The sequence below is a fragment of the Mauremys mutica genome, chromosome 10 (genome assembly GCF_020497125.1).
Source record: "Mauremys mutica isolate MM-2020 ecotype Southern chromosome 10, ASM2049712v1, whole genome shotgun sequence".
Taxonomy (NCBI): domain Eukaryota; kingdom Metazoa; phylum Chordata; order Testudines; family Geoemydidae; genus Mauremys; species Mauremys mutica.
The window spans coordinates 87,504,513-87,524,295 of record NC_059081.1 but is presented as its reverse complement, the minus strand read 5'-3'; the positions used below and the strand labels follow the sequence as shown (position 1 = coordinate 87,524,295).

The 19,783-nt window shown below is 51.3% G+C and overlaps 1 protein-coding gene across 1 annotated transcript in view; it reads left to right on the top strand.

Annotated features, from left to right (window-relative positions):
- Nucleotides 1–2,550: 2,550 nt before the first annotated feature.
- The window catches only part of SLC19A1 (solute carrier family 19 member 1), a 34,999-nt gene continuing 17,766 nt past the window's right edge, over nucleotides 2,551–19,783 (top strand). Inside the window, exons 1-2 of the mRNA XM_045032090.1 lie at nucleotides 2,551–2,716; nucleotides 13,755–14,081. Coding sequence (XP_044888025.1) covers nucleotides 13,905–14,081 — 177 coding nt within the window. The 5' untranslated portion in view covers nucleotides 2,551–2,716; nucleotides 13,755–13,904. The remainder of the gene's footprint in view (nucleotides 2,717–13,754; nucleotides 14,082–19,783) is intronic.

The following is a 19,783-nucleotide window of genomic DNA, read 5'->3' as shown; positions in this document are numbered from 1 at the left end:
TGCAGCTCTCGATAGGTCTTGTGGGAAGGGGGGGGTGACTGGAAGGCATTCTGGGTCCCTGCTCAATGCCCCGTGCTGCCCTGCTTCATGTCTCAGGAGCCCCATTACTTCCTGGTTTCTTCCGTGGCATTTTTTTTAAAACCTCCTGCTGTCTGTCTGCTTTCCCCGCCACATCTACCAACAACGGGAAAGGGAGCTTCAAACTTCCCAGGGCTTTGTCTGTGCGTCAGAGCAGCGGAGATGCCGGCCAGAGTGGTCACTTTTGGAACTGTGGGAAGCCAAAGGGTGTTTACACTGGTGGAAGTGTCTCCACTTTCGCAGCAGCACGAAAAGAACAGCAGTAAGCGCTGTACACCTCTCATGAAGGTGGTTTTCTTTTTGCCATGAAACTTCTGAGTTTCACCACAAAAAGTCATTAACAAGTGTAGACGCTCCCACGGTTTTAGTGCAAAAAAGGGACTTTTTGCACTTTAAATGGTAAGTATAGACATACCCACAGTCTTCCACACACACCTCCCAGTGATGAGCTGCCAAAATATTAACAACAGGTTCCCTCCTCCTCACCCCACGAGGGGGTCGTGGCCGCCCCCCCCCCGGGACTCCTGCCCGATCCACCCCCCTTCCCTGTCCCCTGGCTGCCCCCTACCACCCCATCCAACCCTCCTCTCATTCCTGATGGCCTCCCAGGATCCCTGCCCTATCCAACCACCCCTTCTCTATGTGCCTGACTGCTCCCCACGGCCTCACCCAACCCCTGCTCCTTCCTGACTGCCCCCCTGGGACCCTTGCCTCCATTCAGGGTTCCCTGCCCTCTGACCGCCCCACCCCTATCCAACCCCCCCATAACCCACCGAACTCCCCTGCCCTCTTCCAATACCCCCTCCCTGCTCCCTTACTGCACTGCCTGGTGCCGCTTGGCCAGGACCGGGTCCGGGTCCAGGCCCGGGCCGGGGGTGCTCGGCAGGGACCGGATCCGGGGCTGGGGCCGGGCCGAGGGCGCTCGGCTGGGACCAGATCTGGGTCCAGTCCGGGGGCACTCGACCAGGTCCGGGTCCAGGTCCAGGTCCGGGTCCGGGTCCGGGTCCAAGTCCGGGCCGGGGGCGCTCAGCTGGGGCCGGGCCGGGGGCGCTCAGCCGGAGCCGGGCCGGGGGCGCTTGGTTCTAAAAGGGCTTCTAAATTTAACAACCGGCTGCATCTCACAACTGACACTTCCCCACTCATATACACACACACACGGACACAGAGTCTCTCTCAGACACTCCCCCAACATTCCCTCTCTCACACATGGTGGTATTGTTACTTCTTGGTACTTCCCAACAAAATGTACAAAGATTCTTTGAAATTTTATTCTTTCAAAGTTTGGTTATTTTAGTTTTTAGACTGGTCTGTGCATTTCATAATTTTATTTCTCTTATGCTTAAAGTTCATTCTTTGAGTAGTGAGTTTTAAAATGCCTAACCTGTCCTGGCTGGAGTAATTATCAATAATATTTTTATTACCATATTGTGCTTTGTGATTCATTATTTAAAGAGGTACAATCAAATACAACTCTACCCTGATATAACACCACCCAATATAACACAAATTCGGCTATAACGCAGTAAAGCAGTGCTCCGGGGGGGTGGGGCTGCACACTCCGTCGGATCAAGTTCAATATAACACGGTTTCACCTATAACGTGGTAACATTTTTTTGGCTCCCAGGGACAGCATTATATCAGGGGAGAGGTGTAATAGTATCCTTCTAGAATGTAAATTTAGCTTGTACTCACCTTAGCAGTGCCAGTTTAAAAAAAAAAAGCTAAACACATAACCGCGCATGCCTGGGACAGCAAACCGGGGGCGTGGGGGGGCGTGCGGGTCGCTGTGAGGGTGGCAGTCAGGGAGCCTTCGGCGGCGTTTCTGCGGGTGATCTGCAGGTCCCACGGCTTCAGCAGCAATTCGGCGGCGGGTGGACCGGCAGATCACCCGCAGACACGCCACCGAAGCCACGTGACCGTGGGACCTCCCACAGAAACACCGCCGAAGCCACGTGACCGTGGGACCTCCCACAGAAACGCCGCCGAAGCCACGTGACCGTGGGACCTCCCACAGAAACGCCGCCGAAGCCACGTGACCGTGGGACCTCCCACAGAAACACCGCTGAAGGCCGCCTGACTGCCGTGCTTGGGGCAGCAAAAACCACAGAGCCGCCCCAGCAACAAGCTACAAGCCAAAAACCAGCCAAGAAGCAACTCGCAAGCCAATAAAGCCAAAGGATGCCCAACGTCGGCGTTTGTTCAGGGTTTTGCCATGTCTGCAGGCGGGTCCCTGGCTGCTGTTCGCCTGCCCCGCTTGCAGGGGCTTTAGGACGCCGCCCTGCTCGCTGAGCCCTGCGTATGGGCCGCCTGGCGGTGCACTGCGCGGGCTGCAGTCTCCCCACGCGCCCCACCACCACCACCACTCGTGGTGCATTTCGGGGGCTGTAGTCTCCACGCGCACCTCTGTGCAGTGCAGGGTGGGGGCTGTAGTTGCTCCACGTGGTGCATTGTGGGGGCTGTAGTTTCCCTACGCGGGCGGGCTGCACTCCGTCCCCCAGCGCGTGGCGCAGCCCCGGGCCGGGCTCCGCGTGACTCTGCAGCCCGGTCCGTGCGCTCGGAGCCCGCCGGGCCGTGTCCCCAGGCTGGGCGCGGGCCGGAGCTCGCGTGAGGAGCCCAGCGGAGCCCCGCAGCAGCCCAGGTACGGCGCGGAGGGATGCCCCGGTACCGCCGGCTGCAGCCCAGTCCGGTGCGCGGTGCCGAGCCAGCCTTGCCCGGGCAGAGCGGTGCGGGGCGTGGAGGGACAGCGGGTGCCAGTGGAAGCGGTGCGGGTGCAGCGCCCGCTCCGCGCCCGCGGACCGGAAACGCGGGAGTTCAGCTCCCCGCGCAGCGCCCGGGGCCACGCGGTGCAGCTGCGCGGGAGTCAGGGGGCGCTGGGGTCAGACCAGCCAGGGATCTGGCCCCAGCTGTTGTGTGCGGAGATATACTGAACTCCGCGCTAAGCCCGAAGTCGAGTGGCACAGGACGAGCGCACTCTGCGGAGCTGCCCTGGTTGCATTTTCTGCAGGTCTTTTTTGGCTGTGTATTGGCACGTGTTTATCTATAACTTTCAATAAAACACCGTCACAAAAGTTCCCTCCAAATCCCTGGTAAATCTGAATTCCAAAAGTGTCTGTTTTGGAAAACGGTGAGTGGGGGAAAGTGGGGATTTATACGGGAAACCATCTTTTGCCAGGGTTGTTGCTTTTGGCAACTGATATAATGAGGAGAAATAGTTACCGAGATGGACCGAGAACCCTCTGTGTTTAAAATGTGCTCCTCTGCAAAAAATCAATAATCTGCTTCATTCCAGTATTTCCTTCCAGTGTTTGTTGTTGCAGTTATTAAAAAAAAAAAACCCTCAAACAAAATACTTTCCTTTTATTTTCCAAGATCCTTACCATTTCTCTTTTTGGTTTTGGGTGTATTTTAGCAATTCCGCGAATGAGCCCCATATTCTCTAGAACATTACTCTGCACTGATTTTATTATTGCAAGTTTCTGACCCTTGCCATTGTTTCATCCCTGTTTCCATTTCTACATTTCCCACTTGGCAACCATTGGATTGTTTCCAGTGTTTGCACTGGAGCAGATGTCAGTTTGATTAATCGAGGACAGTTCCTTAACCGTGCACCCACATTATGGAGCTTAGCAAAGCTCTGGGAGTGGGATTTTACTTGGCACAAGCATTAATTTTGGGATTGTTACAATTTAGGCATAGTTAATTTGCCAGAGCTCTTTAGGGGTTCAGTCCTGCAATTATTTATGCACAAGAACAAGGAGGAGTCCTGGTGGCACCTTACAGACTAAGGGCTTGCCTACACAGGCAATTAACAGCACTCCAACTTTCTCACTCAGGGGTATGAAAAAACACCCCCCATAGCACAGCAAGTTGCAGCTCCGTAAAGCGCCAGTGTACACGGTGCCCCAGCGCTGGGAGCCGTGCTCCTCGTTGAAGTGGCTTTTTTAAGAGCGCTGGAAGAGTAATTTTCCCTCTCTTGATATTCACCCCTTCTTGTCAACTGTTGAGAATAGGCCACTTCCACCTAATTGAATTGGCCCGTTAGCACTGATCCCCCACTTGGTAAGGCAACTCCCACCTTTTCATGTGCTGTAATATATATATACTGCTTACTGTATTTTTCACTCCATGCATCTGATGAAGTGGGTTTTAGCCCATGAAAGCTTATGCCCAGATAAATTTGTGACTCTCTAAGGCAGGGGCAGGCAAACTTTTTGGCCTGAGGGCTGCATTGGGTTTAGGAAATTTTTATGGTGGGTCAGTTAAGGGAGGGGGTCGTGGCCTAGCCCCCCTGGGACTTCTGCCCCATCCAACCTCCCCTGTTCCCTGACGGCCCCCCGGGACCCCTGCCCTCCGCCGGCTCATCCAACCCCTCTCTCATTCCTGACAGCCTCCCCCCCCGGGACCACTGCCCCATCCAACACCCCTTCTCCCTGTTCCCTGACTGCCCCATCCAACCCCCCTCCTTCCTGACTGCCCCCTGGGGACCCCTGTCCCATCCAACCACCCCTTCTCCCTGCCCCCTGATTGCCTCCGGAACCTCTGCCCCTGATTGCCTCCTGCCGCCCCATCCAACCATCCCTCCTTCCTGACTGCCCCCCCCAGGACCCTTGCCCCCATTCAACCCCCTGTTCCCTGCCCTCTGACTGCCCCAACCCCTGTCCACACTCCTGCCCCCGCCCACCACGCCCGAACTCCCCTGCCCTCTACCCAACAACCCCCCTGCTCCCTGCCTGGGCCCGGCTGGAGACCGCAGGGGGTTGAGGTTCTTGTGTGTGGCGGCCACGATGGGAATCCCGTCGGGGTAACAGCCTCCTGGCTAGAGCAGGTGCTGCTGTCACCCCGGTGTAGCTGTCCCGTGTGGGAAGGGCAATGAACTGTGCTGGCACGAGCCACCTGCGTTCGCCCTGGGGCAAGGGCCTCCCCGAGGATTCAGGGGGCCTGGGGCAAAGCGGGGGAGCTGCGGCGCTTGTACCCACCCGGCGGCGGTGCGGGTCTTTGGCAGCGGGGGGCCCTTCAGTCGCTCTGCCTCTTCGGCAGCACTGAAGGGCCCCCCTGCCGCCGAAATGCTGCTGAAGTCCCGGACCGCCGCTGGGCCAGGGCTCGCGGGGCCCCTGTGGGGGCCCGGGGCAAATTGCACCACTCCCCCCCCCCCGCGGCCCTGCCTGGGTCTGCATTCAGCCTGGGGCTATCCCAGGGTACCTGTGTCAGTTAGAGTCTCCTGTAACTGAATTAGCTATGCTGGCACCCAGTTTGCATGCGGAACTGCTGATTAGGAATCTGGGTGAGCTAAACAGCTATAAGTCACTCCCAAACTGAAATGAGCAGCCCCTGGGTATTGGCACTGGTTTCATTTAATCCAGCTGCTGCCACGTGCTGTGTCGGCAAGGCCTGAGAACAGCCACACCCCTGAGTGCCTTAGCCATGCGGACCTGGCGCTCCGTGCGCATGCAGTTCAGTCGATGGAAGCATTAGAGTGACCAATTTTCTAGGGACAGTCCCAATTTTTGCATCTTTTTCTTATATAAGCTCCTGTTACCCTCCACCCCTCTCCCGATTTTTCACACTTGCTGTCTGGTCACCCTAGGAAGCTTTCTTCCATCGACCTGGTTGCTGTTGCTTGGGGAGGTGGAGAAACCTCTTCCATTGTTGTAGTCAGCATCTATGCTAAAAAGTTACAGCCAGCAGCTTACCTAGGCACCACAGTTATGTCACTGTAGTGTAGACATAGCCTAAGACACTTGGTTTCCATGCGTGGTTGCTAGACTGTACAGCCAAGCATACCAGTCCTTCCCCCCACTCCCGCATGGGCCTGCCCCTCACCCACCCAAAGGCAAGTGCCCCAGAGTCAAGAATTGCCAAGTTACGGTTCTCGTAGCACCTAGCTCGGTGACTCTGTGATATCTGTATTAAGGCCTTGATGAAGGGTTAGCAGACCCCTTGCCAGTGTGCCCTGTGCAAGAGTCATGCTGCTGTGGGAACCTTCAGTCTGACTTGCTTTGTTTTTGTTCTCTTGGGTGCTAACCTTGTTTCCCGTGAACAGTCTGCACTGGGTTACACCTTCTTCAGGGACTGGGCATCAGGGAAAGGAATCCTTCCCTGCAGACTACTGGAGACTGGACCAGTGTTTGCCAGAGGCACAGAATAGGAGGAATGGAGGGGCACCAGCGCCCAAGGCCCACATGATGGCAGGGAAATGATTACGTGAGATATACCCAGCTGATCCCAGAAAGTGACCTGCACCCACACACTGCAGAAGAAGGCACCCACTGACCGTGCCGCCCCCAAGGCCACTGCCAAATCTGGCCTGGGCAAAAATTCCTTCCCAGCCGCACCTATGGTGATCAATTGGACCTTGAGCATGGGAGCAAGAACCAGCCAGCCACATGCTCGAGAGCGAGAATGCTCAGCGCTACCTCCAAGCCCTGGCCCATTCTGCCCAGTGTCCCATCTCCAGCCATGGCCATCCCTGGTGCTGCGGAGGAAGGAGAGGGGAAAAAAGACAAATGGGATACTTGCGGGTGGGGAAGGAATCCTGACCCCTGCAGGTGACTGGCTGAAGCCCTGAAGCATGAGATTTTAGGAACATCAGACATTAGCCGGTAGGGACCCCGTGGGCTGCTGAGCCCTGCACCCTGCCACCACACGCACCCCTGTCATACAGTCACACTCATATATTTGTCTGCCTCTCTCTCAAAACTAATTACCTTGTTTGCCCCCACAGTTCCTGTTGGGAGGCTGTTCAGAACCACTCCACTCTCCTGGTTAGAAACCTTCTCTTCATTTCCAGCCTGGATTTGTTCCTGGCCACTCTGTCCCCATTGTCCGTTAGCTTAAATAGCTCTTCACCCTCACTGGTGCTGCTCTTTGTGCATACACCAGAGGGGGACCCTATCTGCTCTCAGCGGTTCTCAAACTGTGGGTCAGGACCCCAAAGTGGGTCGTGACTCCATTTTAATGGGGTCGTCAGGGTTGTCATTAGACTTACTGGGGCCAAAGCCCCACTGCCTGGGGCCGAAGCCAAAGCCCTCAGGTTTCAGCCCTGGGTGGCGAAGCTCAGGTCACAGGTCCCCTGCCTGGGGCTGAATCCCTTGGGCTTCGGCTTTGGCTCTCCACCCAGGGCGGTGGGACTCCGGCAGGCTCAGGCTTCAGTCCCCACTCCTGGGGTCATGTCATAATTTTTGTTGTCAGAAGGGGGTCGAGATGCAATGAAGTTTGAGAACCGCTGTGCTAGGCTAAAGGAGCCAAGTTCCTCCAGTCTCCTGTCAGAAAGAAGGTCCAGATGGCGTTGGTTGTGTCAACAGCTGTATAGTGAACAGTGCTGCCTTAGAACACAAGATGCTGGACACACTTAGTGAAAGAATAAATGGTGAATAAAAGTGTCTCAGACCAAAGCCTCAGTGGGAGAGCCCTGAATGTGCCTGTAGGTTTCTGCTGGTCCCTTGATTTGCTTTGTCAGCTCTGCACGGGAGGCTCTGGTCTTCAGCCGCTTACACAGCGTGCAATTTTGCTTACACAAGTGGTGCCGTGGACTTTGGCCAGATTATCCACGTGTATAAGCATGTGCAGGACGGGGGCCTTTAGACATAATCTGCAAATGTGATGACCTAAGAAATGCCAGCTGCCGCCCCTTGGCTTCCTTCTCTTTGTTCTTCAGGTTTCTGACATGAACGTTCCTGGCTGAGCCTGTGGCACAGCCAGGAAGCTGGCCACACTCCTCGTTTGCATCTCAGCGAGCCTCACGGTGCACAAACTTCTGCACATAACTGCAAGCTTCCCACATTGGCTCAGACTGCTCTAGTGTTGTTGCTTGGGATGTTTGCCCTTGTGGGCAGTGGCGGTCTGGGGTCTGAGCATTACCCATCCCCGTTAGAGATGGTTCTCCGAGGACAGAGCTGTGGTGTGTGGGCTGGGGAAGCTTGTGCTGCCCCTGTTATGTGGACTCCAGTCACCCAGGCTCTTTGCTGCTGGGCTCGGGGACTGTCAGCCCAGCACCTTCCACCTGCATGACATGCACTGAAATGGCTGGAATGCATCCGTTAACTCACCTCTACGTGTCTAATCCATGAAAGAACAGTGACTCGCCCTCTCTGTCTGTGGAGCTGGTTCTGCTGTGGGTCAGTTGGGTAATGAAGGGTCGTCTACACCGCAAAGTGCACCCTTGAACTGAAGATACAGCTTTAACCTGGTGCCAAAGGCTCGGGGGGGGGGTACCCTGAATTCAGTTTAAACCAGGCGTACTTCAGTTTAGCTTAAGTCAGTTTGGAACAGGTTTAAGCTAAATTGAAATAAGCCACCCTTGAACTGAGGGCAGAGAGTCCACTGAAAAACTGATTTAAGTTATATCAGTGCCACTGCTGCCATTGTGACTGTTCTGAAAGGAGTAACCATACGCCAAACGACAGCCCAGTATCAGTACTGAGAGTCAATGAAAGATAATACTAAAAACAATGCCTGAGATTTACAAAATACCAGACAGCAGGAACAGAGCTATGTGGAGATATGAGGGCAGCCACCCCGCTGTTATCTGATTCATGCACAAGCCTGGTCTGCTTACATCTAATAAATAATAGCAGCAGGTCTAAACCCCAGGAAAAGGCCTTGAGATAACAGCAAAACATTCCTCCTAACCTGTAGCAGGACAGGCCAGCTTCTCAGTGGGAAGGACGGTGGTTTTTCATTGTCATGGAATGTTTTTGCAGCTTTCTTGAGCTCACAGACGGCCAAGAATGGCCTTGCCCAAATGTCAGGCTTTGATCCCGAGTGTGTGTGTGTGTGTGTGCGCGCGCGCTGGGGCCAGACAAGGGAAGAAGTTCTCACCGCCCCATAAGAATGGCTATGCTGGGTCAGATCAATGGTCCATCTTCAGACAGTGGCCAGTGCCAGGTGCCCCAGAGGGAATGAACAGAACAGTGAATCATCAAGTGATCCATCCCCTGTCATCCACTCCCAGCTTCTGGCAAATAGGCTAGGGACACCCAGAGCATGGGGTTGCATCCATGACCATCTTGACTAATAGCCAGTGACCTTATCTAGTTGTTTTTTTGAACTTTGTTATAGTTTTCACCTTCACAACATCCCCCTGATAACCAGTTTCACAGGTTGACTGTGTGTTGTGTGAAGAAGAACTTTCTTTTGTTTGTTTTAAACCTGCTGCCTATTAATTTCATTGGGTGACCCCGGGTTCTTGTATTATGCCAAGGAGTAAATAACCCTCCTTATTCACTTTCTTCATACCATCCTTGATTTTATAGACCTCTGTCATATATCCCCCTTGGTCATCTCTTTTCCTAGCTGAACAGTCCCAGTCTTTTTAATCTCTCCTCATATGGAAGTGTTCCATACTCCTAATCATTTTTGTTGCCCTTCTCTTTACCTTTTCCAATTCTAATGTATCTTTTTTGAGATGGGGTGACCAGAACTGCACCCAGTATTCAAGGTGTGGGTGTACCAGGGATTTATATAGAGATATTATGATATTTTCTGTCTTATTATCTATCCCTTTCCTAATGGTTCCTACATTGTTAGGTTTTTTGACTGCCGCTGCACATTGAGTGATGTTTTCATAGAACAGCTAATTTAGACCCAATTATTATATATGTATAGCTGGGATTATGTTTTCCAGTGTGCATTACTTTGCATTTATCAGCATTGAATTTCATCTGCCACTTTGTTGCCCGGTAACCCAGTTTTGAGAGATCCCTTTGTAACTCTTCACAGTCTGTTTTGGACTTAACTGTCCTGAGTAATTTTGTATCATCTGCAAACTTTGCTACCTCACTGTTTAACACCTTTTCCAGATTATTTATGAATATGTTGAACTGCACTGGTCCCAGTAGAGGCCCCTGAAGGACACCACTATTTACCTCTCTCCATTCTGAAATCTGACCATTTATTCCTACTCTTTGTTTCCTGTCTTTTAACCAGCTACAGATCCATGACTGTACCCTCTTATTCCATGACTGCTTACTTTGCTTAAGAGCTTTTGGTGAGAGACCTTGTCAAAGATTTTCTGAAAGTTCAAGTATGCTATATCCACTGGATCACCCTTGTCCACATGTTTGTTGACCCCTCAAAGAATGCTAATAGATTAGTGAGGCATGATTTCCCTTTAAAAAACGATGTTGACTCTTTCCCAACAAATCATGTTAATCTGTGTGTGATAATTCTGTTCTCTACTATAGTTTCCACTAATTTTCCTGGTACTGAAGTTAGGCTTACCAGTCTTAATTGCCAGGATCACCTCTGAAGCCTTTTTAAAAAATTGGTGTCACATTAGCTATCCTTCAGTCATCTGGTTTAAATAATAGGTTACAGACTACAGTTAGTAGTTCTGCAATTTCACATTTGAGTCCCTTCAGAACTCTTGGGTGAATACCATCTGGTCCTGGTTACTTAAATAGGAAAAGACTGAAAAACTAACAGTAATTTTTTAATTATGTCAGAAGCCTGCCAAATAATCAGGGGGCCACTGGACAGCGGCCAGTTTGTTCCAATTTGCTCCTCTACTGACATCTAAATCTGGGACAGTTCCTCAGATTTGTCATCTAAAAAGAATGGGTCAGGTGTGGGAATCTCCGTAATATCCTCTGCAATGAAGACTGATACGAAAAATGCATTTAGCGTCTCTGCAATGGCCTTGTCTTCCATGAGTTCTCGGTGCCACCGCTGTCCAGTGGCCCCCTGATTATTTGGCAGGCTTCTGACATAATTAAAAAATTACTGTTAGTTTTTCAGTCTTTTGCTAGTTGCTCTTCAAATTCTTTTTTTGCCTGCCTAATTGTACTTTAACTGTAGTTTCTGCTTCTTGTTAGAGAGCTTATTCCTTCACTCCCGCACTTCCCTGGTCCTTCTCGCATGAACAGAGCAACAATACCCGAAGTCCAAAGGTGCAAACAATTCGAAGTTTATTGGGGTGAACTTCCAGCAAGCTTAAATTCAAGTTCTTTTTCCTTATTTTTGAATCCCAACTTATTTCCTGTTTGCCCCTAATTTATGTAGAAATATTTTCAGCTATACCTTAACTAATCATTCTACTAAAATTTACCTAACCAATCCTAACGTATTGTAACATGATTAGCTAACCAATTATATTTCACCACCTTAATTAGTTTACACCCAGCAAAATTAATTATACAGCAGACAGAAACAATCACAGAACCAGACAGAGACCATGCAAATAAACATACAAAACAATACAGAAGTGAGGATTTCACAACTACATCTGTACAGACATAAGGGTTCTCCAGCTGTGTCTATTGATAAGTGAGTTCTTGCCAGACAGGCTGCTATCAAACTAAATTTCCTTTTACATCTTCTAGGCTCTTCCCTTTCTCTGGAGGTGATAGATCGGATCACCTTCCTAACAGCCCCAGATTGCCTTATTTCAATGTGACTAAACAGGGCCTCAGACTGTCACAGTAAGAGAAGGCCATTACACAGACAGACAGTGATTTTGATTCTTTCTTTTATACCTCTATAACTAGCTAAGTGATAAGAATACACCTAAATTCTTAAAGGATAGGCCTTTGCAGACAGGCCTGAATATCTATATCCCAACAGTAAGGAGATGTCAGTCTGCAGGGATGCTGTAGGAGCACCAAGTGGCTCATCCTACAGATGTTGTAATATACACGCTGGGTGCTGTAAATACCATTTGCTCAGAATTAGAGCTGGTCACAATTTTTTTCAACAAAAAGTGACCTTTATTTGGAACTAAAACTTCTATAAGAAGCTTCCCCCGCCCCCATGTTTTGGATTTTTGTTTTTGTGTTGTTCCTATCTCCCATTTTATCACTAAATGCAATAAAATGAATTCTGGCTGTGGGGTATTCCCCCCCTCCCCTTTTTTTGACATTCTAGCTCTTCAGAACATCCTCACATCTGCAGAACATTAGTGACAAAAGGAAAAATGGAAAAGTGAAGGGGAAAATCCCTAACCAGCATTCATTTTTTTTCCACAGACAACTTTAATCTGGCGTTTCCTAACTTTTGCAACCTTAATAATGTGCTTTGAACACAATTTTTGTGTGGGGTGTGTGCATATACCAGGGATCGGCAACCTTTGGCACGCAGCCCACCGGGTAAGCCCCCGGCGGGTCGGGCTGGTTTGTTTACTTGCCACGTCCGCAGGTTCGGCCGATCACGGCTCCCACTGGCTGTGGTTCGCTGTCCCAGGCCAACTGGGGCTGCAGGAAATGGGGGCCAGCACATCCCTCGGCCTGCGCTGCTTCCCACAGTCCCCATTGGCCTGGGACGGCGAACTGCAGCCAGTGAGAGCCGCGATCGGCCAAACCTGCGGACGCGGCAGGTAAAGAAACCGGTCCGGCCCGCCCGGGCATTTACCCAGGCGGGCCGCAGGCCAAAGGTTGCTGATCCCTGGTATATACATCTGGGGGTGGGGGTGAGGTGGAGAGAAGATCATTAAAGGGGAAACGTAAAAGGGTTTAAAAGGGAACTGGATAAATTCATGGAGGTTAAGTCCATAAATGTCTCTTAGCCAGGATGGGTAAGGAATGGTGTCCCTAGCCTCTGTTCGTCAGAGGGTGGAGGTGGATGGCAGGAGAGAGATCACTTGATCGTTGCCTGTTAGGTTCACTCCCTCTGGGGCACCTGGCATTGGCCACTGTCAGTAGACAGATACTGGGCTAGATGGACCTTTGATCTGACCCGGTATGGCTGTTCTTATGTTCTAACTAGCTCTTTGCAAATTTGTCTAATGTCCCTACAGCCAGTATGTTACATAGACAGCTACACTGTGCATGCACACATTAACTTTTACCTTGGATTCACAATCTGCGCTAAAGTCAGTCAGATCCCAACAGCACAGGTGCTGGAACTAGGGTTGCTGGGGGTTCTGCAGCACCCCCTGACTTGAAGTGGTTTCCGTTATATCCAGGGTTTACAGTGTGGTTCAATGGCTCTCAGCACCCCCACTACAAAAATTGTTCCAACATCCCTGCCCAATAGTTACTGTATGTGCACAACTCCGTATCTGCTGTATTCACTAGGAACACTTACTCCTGAGACAGTTGAATTCGTTTTTACTCTCTGTGGAATTAGCTGTCTCACTGCGATGCGTGCGAGGCCACTCGTTTAATAGTCTGTATTTTGAACGGGCCTAAAGAGAAAACAAGTAAGTTTTTAAAGAACAGGCCTGTAAAACTTAACAGTGGTGTCACTATAGGAAATTATAGAAACGGCGCTACTAACCTACAGACTATTTAATAGCGAATGGTAACCAGCCTACAGCATTCTATAGTGGGGCTTTGATTCCCTCTTGAATTCGGTGAGACTGAGTCACTGCGACATTTCCATTCCTCTGGCAGAAGCCCCTTTGCCTCCCCTGGAATTCAGCACCTGAGGGAGACAAACCAATCTGCCTGGCTTTTCGGTGGAACAGATGGTATTAGCTAAAGAGTGAGGCAAAGGAACAAGCAAACCCCTGTAAACCAGACTTACTGAGGTTTGTGATTTATTTTACTTAGTTCTTAAACGTCCCCTGAGAACACCCATCTATTTGTGCTGCCCGCGTCTTCAAAGGAAGTGTGTATCAGCTTTTTTGTTTTTGCAACTTTGCAGCTAGAAAAAACATATACTAGAGAGAAAGTTCATGGTGTTTGTTTGCAATTATTTTGCAGAGGAATTTGATTTGTTGCCAAACTCTGCTATATCCACAGAAATTCCAGCAGCACCGAGATCTGTGTGTGGGAAATTCTCTACAGCAAGGAGACGGAGAGACTGGCCTGAAGGTGCCTCAGCTTGTCTGACGGCCACCTGGAAAAAGGTTCTTTCCCTCTGATGCACCAGAGAGGGGTGACGGCAGAGCCATGTCTGTGGTGGATGATGGCTCTCTAAAGCACCCCCCTGAGTCTGCAGTGGACCAGCGCTGGAAGTTCCTCGTCTTCTACCTCTGTTTTTACGGCTTCATGACCCAGATCAGACCTGGGGAGAGCTTCATCACCCCCTACTTGCTGGGAGCTGACAAGAACTTCACCAAAGTAGAGGTGAGTTTGCTGTGTGATTCTCCACCTCCTGCACCATGCAGCTGCCATGCACCTGGCTCTGGAGAGCAGCAGTCTGCAACATGCGCCTCTTTTCAGCATCTCCTTAAGGGCATTAGGCTCCCGCAAACACTGCTCCCATGGGACTGCCACAGGGGTCTCTCTGGTGGATGGGAGAGCAGTAAGTGCTGAGATGAAGCAATGGGTGGGAGGTGAGAACAGCTACCTGCTAGTGACGCAAATCTGTCTGTGAGGTGGGACAGCACCGGACTGGAGTGAGAGGTACATCCGTCCGGGACAGGTGTGCTGTCTGTACCAGCAATTGAGAGCCCTCTCCCACCTGGTAAGCCAGTGGCTGACCCTTACATCCGTTTGTGTAGTGTGCGCAATTCCTTGTGTTTTTCACACAACCAGACAGTGCTCTTCTCAAGCAGCAAGAGTGCCCCAGCGCATCTGCAGGCGTGTTGGGAGTTCTGTGGGCTTGCCCCTGGTGGGTTACGGGTTTGCTCTTACATGGATTGCAGGCTACTGCCCATTTGCACATGGCTCAAGAGCGCTGAAGGCTGATGGCACCTCGGGGCGAGGGGTCCATCTGGGAGGCTGTCAGTGAAAAGGGGGCTCCGCACCAGTGTTATCCAATGGTGGGAGGGGACACTGCCTGCACATGCACATGCTACAGTAGGGTCTGGAGACGACACCGGTGCCACGTTCTTCACATGAGGCCTTCTCAGCCCCTTGGTGAGAACCGTTCCCTCTGGGTGCTCGGTGTGTCTCGCTGAGCCGTGGAAAGGCCACAGGAGGTGCACTCTGTACCTGTGCCCACAAGCTGAGCTCGCCCCATGGCCAGCCGCATGTGGGGGCTGAGTGAAACTGAGCTGGTTTTTAAATGTGGGAGCTGGGCCAAGGGTAGCCCAAGCTAAGACTCAGCTCCCTGTAAAATCCTCTGCGTTTAGGGGAGATGTTTGAGACCCTCAGGTCCTGATGGATCCGTGTGATGGATCCTGCTTCCCCACGCTGTCCCGCTGCCCTCCCCACCCCTGAGTCCGGAGCTGTTAGGTCCTGCCCAGCTCAGCCAATGGAAACGAGAAACCCTTCAGACTGTGCGTGGTCAGAGATGGCGAAGTGCAGCGAGACACAGCCCTGTGTTACCCTGCCTCTCTGACATGCAGGAGAGAGGAGACGGCTGCGCCGGGTTTCTAGGGGGGCGTCTGAGTCGCTGTAGTTCTGCGGGGTCAGACTGGGGGCAGTCTGAGGTGCATGTTTCACACACGGCTTGTCAGGGGAGGAGAGGCTGTAACAGCCTCTCTGTGATCAGCACTGCCCAGTGCTCCTGCGAGAGATCAGCCTTGGGCCTTGTGCTCAGGGCTCCCGAGGCAGAGCCTGGCGGGAGTGAGGGGCACAGAGAGGGGTGGGTGGGGAGACAGCGATGGGCTGAGGTGCAGGAAGCACTGGGGATGGCCTGGCACGGCTCCCCCCCGCCGCCCGTGTTCTCGTTAGTTTGACAGGATTTATTTTCTATAAACACATGTCGATTTGTATTAATTGCATTATCCTCCTTTAGTTCATTATTAATCGAGTCCCATATTAGCAGCTCCATTATCTTGCCTGGGCTCGATGTCAGGCTGACAACCCTATAATTACTCATCCCATTGATGCTTTTTAAAAATGGGCACAACATTAGCTTTCTTCCTGTTTTCTGGTAACTTCCTCTGTGCTTCAAGACTTATTGAAAATGAATATTAATGGTTCAGCAAGCTTCTCAGCCAGCTCTTCGAAAACTCTCAGATGCAGGTTATCTGGACCTGCTAATTTAAAAGTATCTAACTTTAAGCTTCTGTTTAACATTCTCCAGAGATACTAATGGAATGGAAAGAGCGTTCTCATTGTACTATGAGACTCCGTCATCTGTTTTTTCCCCAAAAATGGAACAGAAATATTTATTGAACACCTCTGCCTTTTCTGCATTATTATTGACAATTCTACCATTTCCATCTAGTATGGACCAATACCATAGTCGGGATTCTTTTTGTTCCTAATATGTGTTAAAAACTTGTAGGCTCATAGACTTTTAAGGCCCAAATGGACCATTGTGATCATCTAGTCTGACCTGCACAACTCAGGCCAGAGAATCTCACACACCCATTCCTGTATAGTCCCATAATCTCTGTCTGAGTTACTGAAGTCCTCAAATCATGATTTACAGACTTCAAGTTACAGAGAATCCACTGTTTGAGAATCCACCCTTGTTCAAACCAGCTAGTGACCAACTTCTTATTGTCTTTAACTCTGTTAGTCATAGAGTTGTCCTTCAGTCACTTGGCTTTCCTTATCAGTTTTCAACAATTCATAATTTCTGATTTACTTTCATTATTATCATCTTCCCCTTTTTTCCATTAGTTTTACATATATTAAAAATATTTTTACAGCTGCCTTCATTTCCCTTCTAAACCAGGTAGGTTTTCTAACCAGCACAACTTCCTCAGTTGTAGGATTAAGACTTATCGGGTATCTAGTAATGTGTTCTTAAATGATTCCCAATTATCCTTCACATTCTTTTGATTAAACTCCTCCTCCTAGCTTATTTGGTTCATAATTGTTTCCAGCATTGTGAAATTGGCCCTATTAAGTTCTGGGTGTCACACTTTAGGAAAGATGTGGATACATTGAAAAGTCCAGAGAAGAACAACAAAAATGAAAAAGGTTTAGAAAATCTGATCTATGAGGAAAGGTTTAAAAAAAACAAACCCCTGGGCCTCTCTAGTCTTGAGAAAAGAAGTCTGAGAGGAGACCTGAGACTATTATGCAAATAACAACTAAGGGTTGTTATCCAGAGGATGGGGATCAATTGGCCTCCATGTCCCCTGAAGGCAGGACAAGAAGCCTTGGGGATAATCTGCAGCAAGGGAGGTTTAGGTTAGATATTAGGAAAAACTTCCAGTTATAAAGGTAGTTGAGCTCTGGAACAGGCTTCCAAGGGGGGTTGTGGAATCCTCCTCATTAGAGGATTTTAAGAACTGGTTGGACAAACCTCTGTCAGGGATAGTCTAGGTTCACTTGGTCCTGCCTCAGAGCAGTGGGCCGGACTAAATGACCTGTTGGGGACCCTTCCAGCCATACAGTTCTATGATTCTGATTGGCTTTAGCTCCCTAGACCAAACCTGACTCTACGCTACCTGGCTGGTCTTCTGTGGGAACATCTCCTGGCTGGGCCTGAGCCCCCTTCCAAGGGGCGATGGGGTTCGGCGGGTCTGTGCTGTGTCCCCTCCTAAGGGTGAGGGAGGACGGTGAGTGACATCCCTGTGTGCAGATGATCTCCTTGCTCGGTGGCTGCCAGCGCTCTAGCCCTGCACTCAGTGTCCCAGAGAGGAGCGGGGAGAGGCCAGGCCGGGTTGGGATTTTGGAGGAGTGAAGTGGTTGGCATGGAGGGCACTTCAGGTCTTGGGATTGCAGGGGTGCTCTGCGCCTCTGACCTCACAGGTGCCTTGTGGAGTGCGACTGTTGTCACCAGTGAGCCCCCCACAGATTACACCCCTGTGCGCTACACCCCGGGGGGCTGTGAGAGCAGGAGTCAGAGCGGGTCCCTGAGGGTTGGCAGCCTCCTGCCCTGAGCCTCAGAGACCCTTTCCACCACAGAGGCAGCTGGACATTTCATCTCAGTGCTGCCCTCCGGTTGCTAGCTGAGGCCCCTGGGCTAGCGTGTTCCACTCTCTGTCCTGTGGGACCCCTCTTGTGGGTGAGGTCTCCAGAGCCCTGTGCTAAGGGGCTGATCTGCCACCCTAGGCAGAGGGACACGGCCGTCCAGGTGAGCCGATGGGCTTTGAGCTCGGTGACCAGGAATGTGCCCTGCAGGGAGCTGCCAGCCTGGCATGGGCTGGCCTGTGGGGGCAGGTGGGCTGCTCTGTCTCACACTCGGGCCCCTCTACAGCTTCCTGACTGGGAAAGTGACTTTAAAATAGCATCTCAGTGGCTGTGGGGCGATCTCTGCTGCTTGCTGAGGGAAAGCTGCCTGGCCCACCCCTCCTCACGCCGTCCCTGCAGCGCGGCCTGGCTTAGTTCAGTGGTGCAGGGGGTAGATCCCTGCTGCACTCAGGAGCGTCTCAGATGAACAACTAGACAACGCCAAGGAAAACAAGTGTCAGTGTTAACCACACAGTCCCCTGAGCTAGAGCGAAGGAGACCCTGTGCCCACCCCCTGCTGCCACTGACCTACCCCTGCCAGCCCCTCCCAGAGAGTAATGGGGTCATGTGCTTCCATGGGCCTTTCACCTGAGGTTATCCCACCCCATGACAGACGTGGGTCAGTGTTGTTCCTGCCCTTCTGTCCCCGCACCTGCTGCTGTTGCAAACAGGCCCCGTTGGCTGGGGGCAGGCGAGGGAGGGGAAAGGGAACGGGCGGTGTGGGGGAGGGGAGCAGTACATTGAATCGGCACAGGCTGTGCGTTCACTTTCCACACTGTGCCCCGAGCTGCCGAGGGGCCAGATGCCGTCCGGCGCCCCTGTGAATACTGGCTGAATGCTGGGAACGGCCCCCCTCACACAGATAAGGAGAGTCCTTTTATCCCCCTTTTGTGACACTAGAGACCAAACCCCTGCTGGCTGACGGGGCACATGCAGCAGAGCCGGGGGGCGTTGGCGAGGGGCGGTACCGCAGCGCCGGCCCGTGGACACATTCTCTGCTTAGGGCAGTGCACGGTGTGTGCTCTCACTGTGCAGCCCCCACGCTGGAGGGGGGAAAATGCCAAAGAAACCCACCGCAGGAGCATTTAACCTCAAAAAGGGGAACCGCACAGACACGAGGAGGCTAGTTAAATGGAGTGAAATGCCAGCAAACAGCACGGAGACTGTTTAAAAACACCATACTAGAGGCTCACACTAAATGTACACCACAAATAAAAAAACCCAGAACAGTAAGAGGATCAAAAAAAATGCCACCGTGGCTAAACCGCCGAGTAGAAGAGGCACTTAGAGGCCAGAAGGCCTCTCTGCAGCCTGTTCCTTCCCTCTCAGGGGCCCGGCTTTGCACTGGAGGATTCCTGGGTTAGGGGGGTTGCGCAGAACACCCTGGAAGAGATACTGCAGCCAGTTGAGAAACCCAGAAAAGGATTTCCCCAAATCCGGCAGTGTTTCGAATTGTGCTGGGCTTGGGAATGTGCCGGCGGACTCATTCCTGTGCTGGAAACATCGTGCTTTTGGAGGAAATGTTTGTGAAATCGGAATTTTGGAAAAGTGGAGATTTTCAATATTGAACCGCCCCCCCCCCCATGTGACTAAACTGGAAAATCCAGATTGTCAACACAACCCCCCAATCATGGAAATCTAAACAACCCCCACCACCCTTATGGTGCCCAAGCTGGCAACATTGTGGGGTTGAAGCTGAACAAATTTTTGGAAAAACAATTTAAAAAATGATTTTGCAAAAATATCTTCCTTTGGACAAAGGCCAGATTTGAACCGTTCTATTTGGTTTGCAGCACCTACAGACCCATGCGATCATCTGGACTGTATAATTATCACACTATAAACGAACCCAGCCCTGCTTTCCTGGTGGCTTAGGTTTTAACCCAATTAATGGCCATAACAAGGAGCAGTTTGTGCTCCTCTGGAAAGCCTCGGCTGGAGTGCACCTGGCCAAATGCGGTCTGCCATGGGGGTTACAGTGTGTTGAGGGCTGGTGCAGAACACAGCATGGACCAGCTCTGTACTCT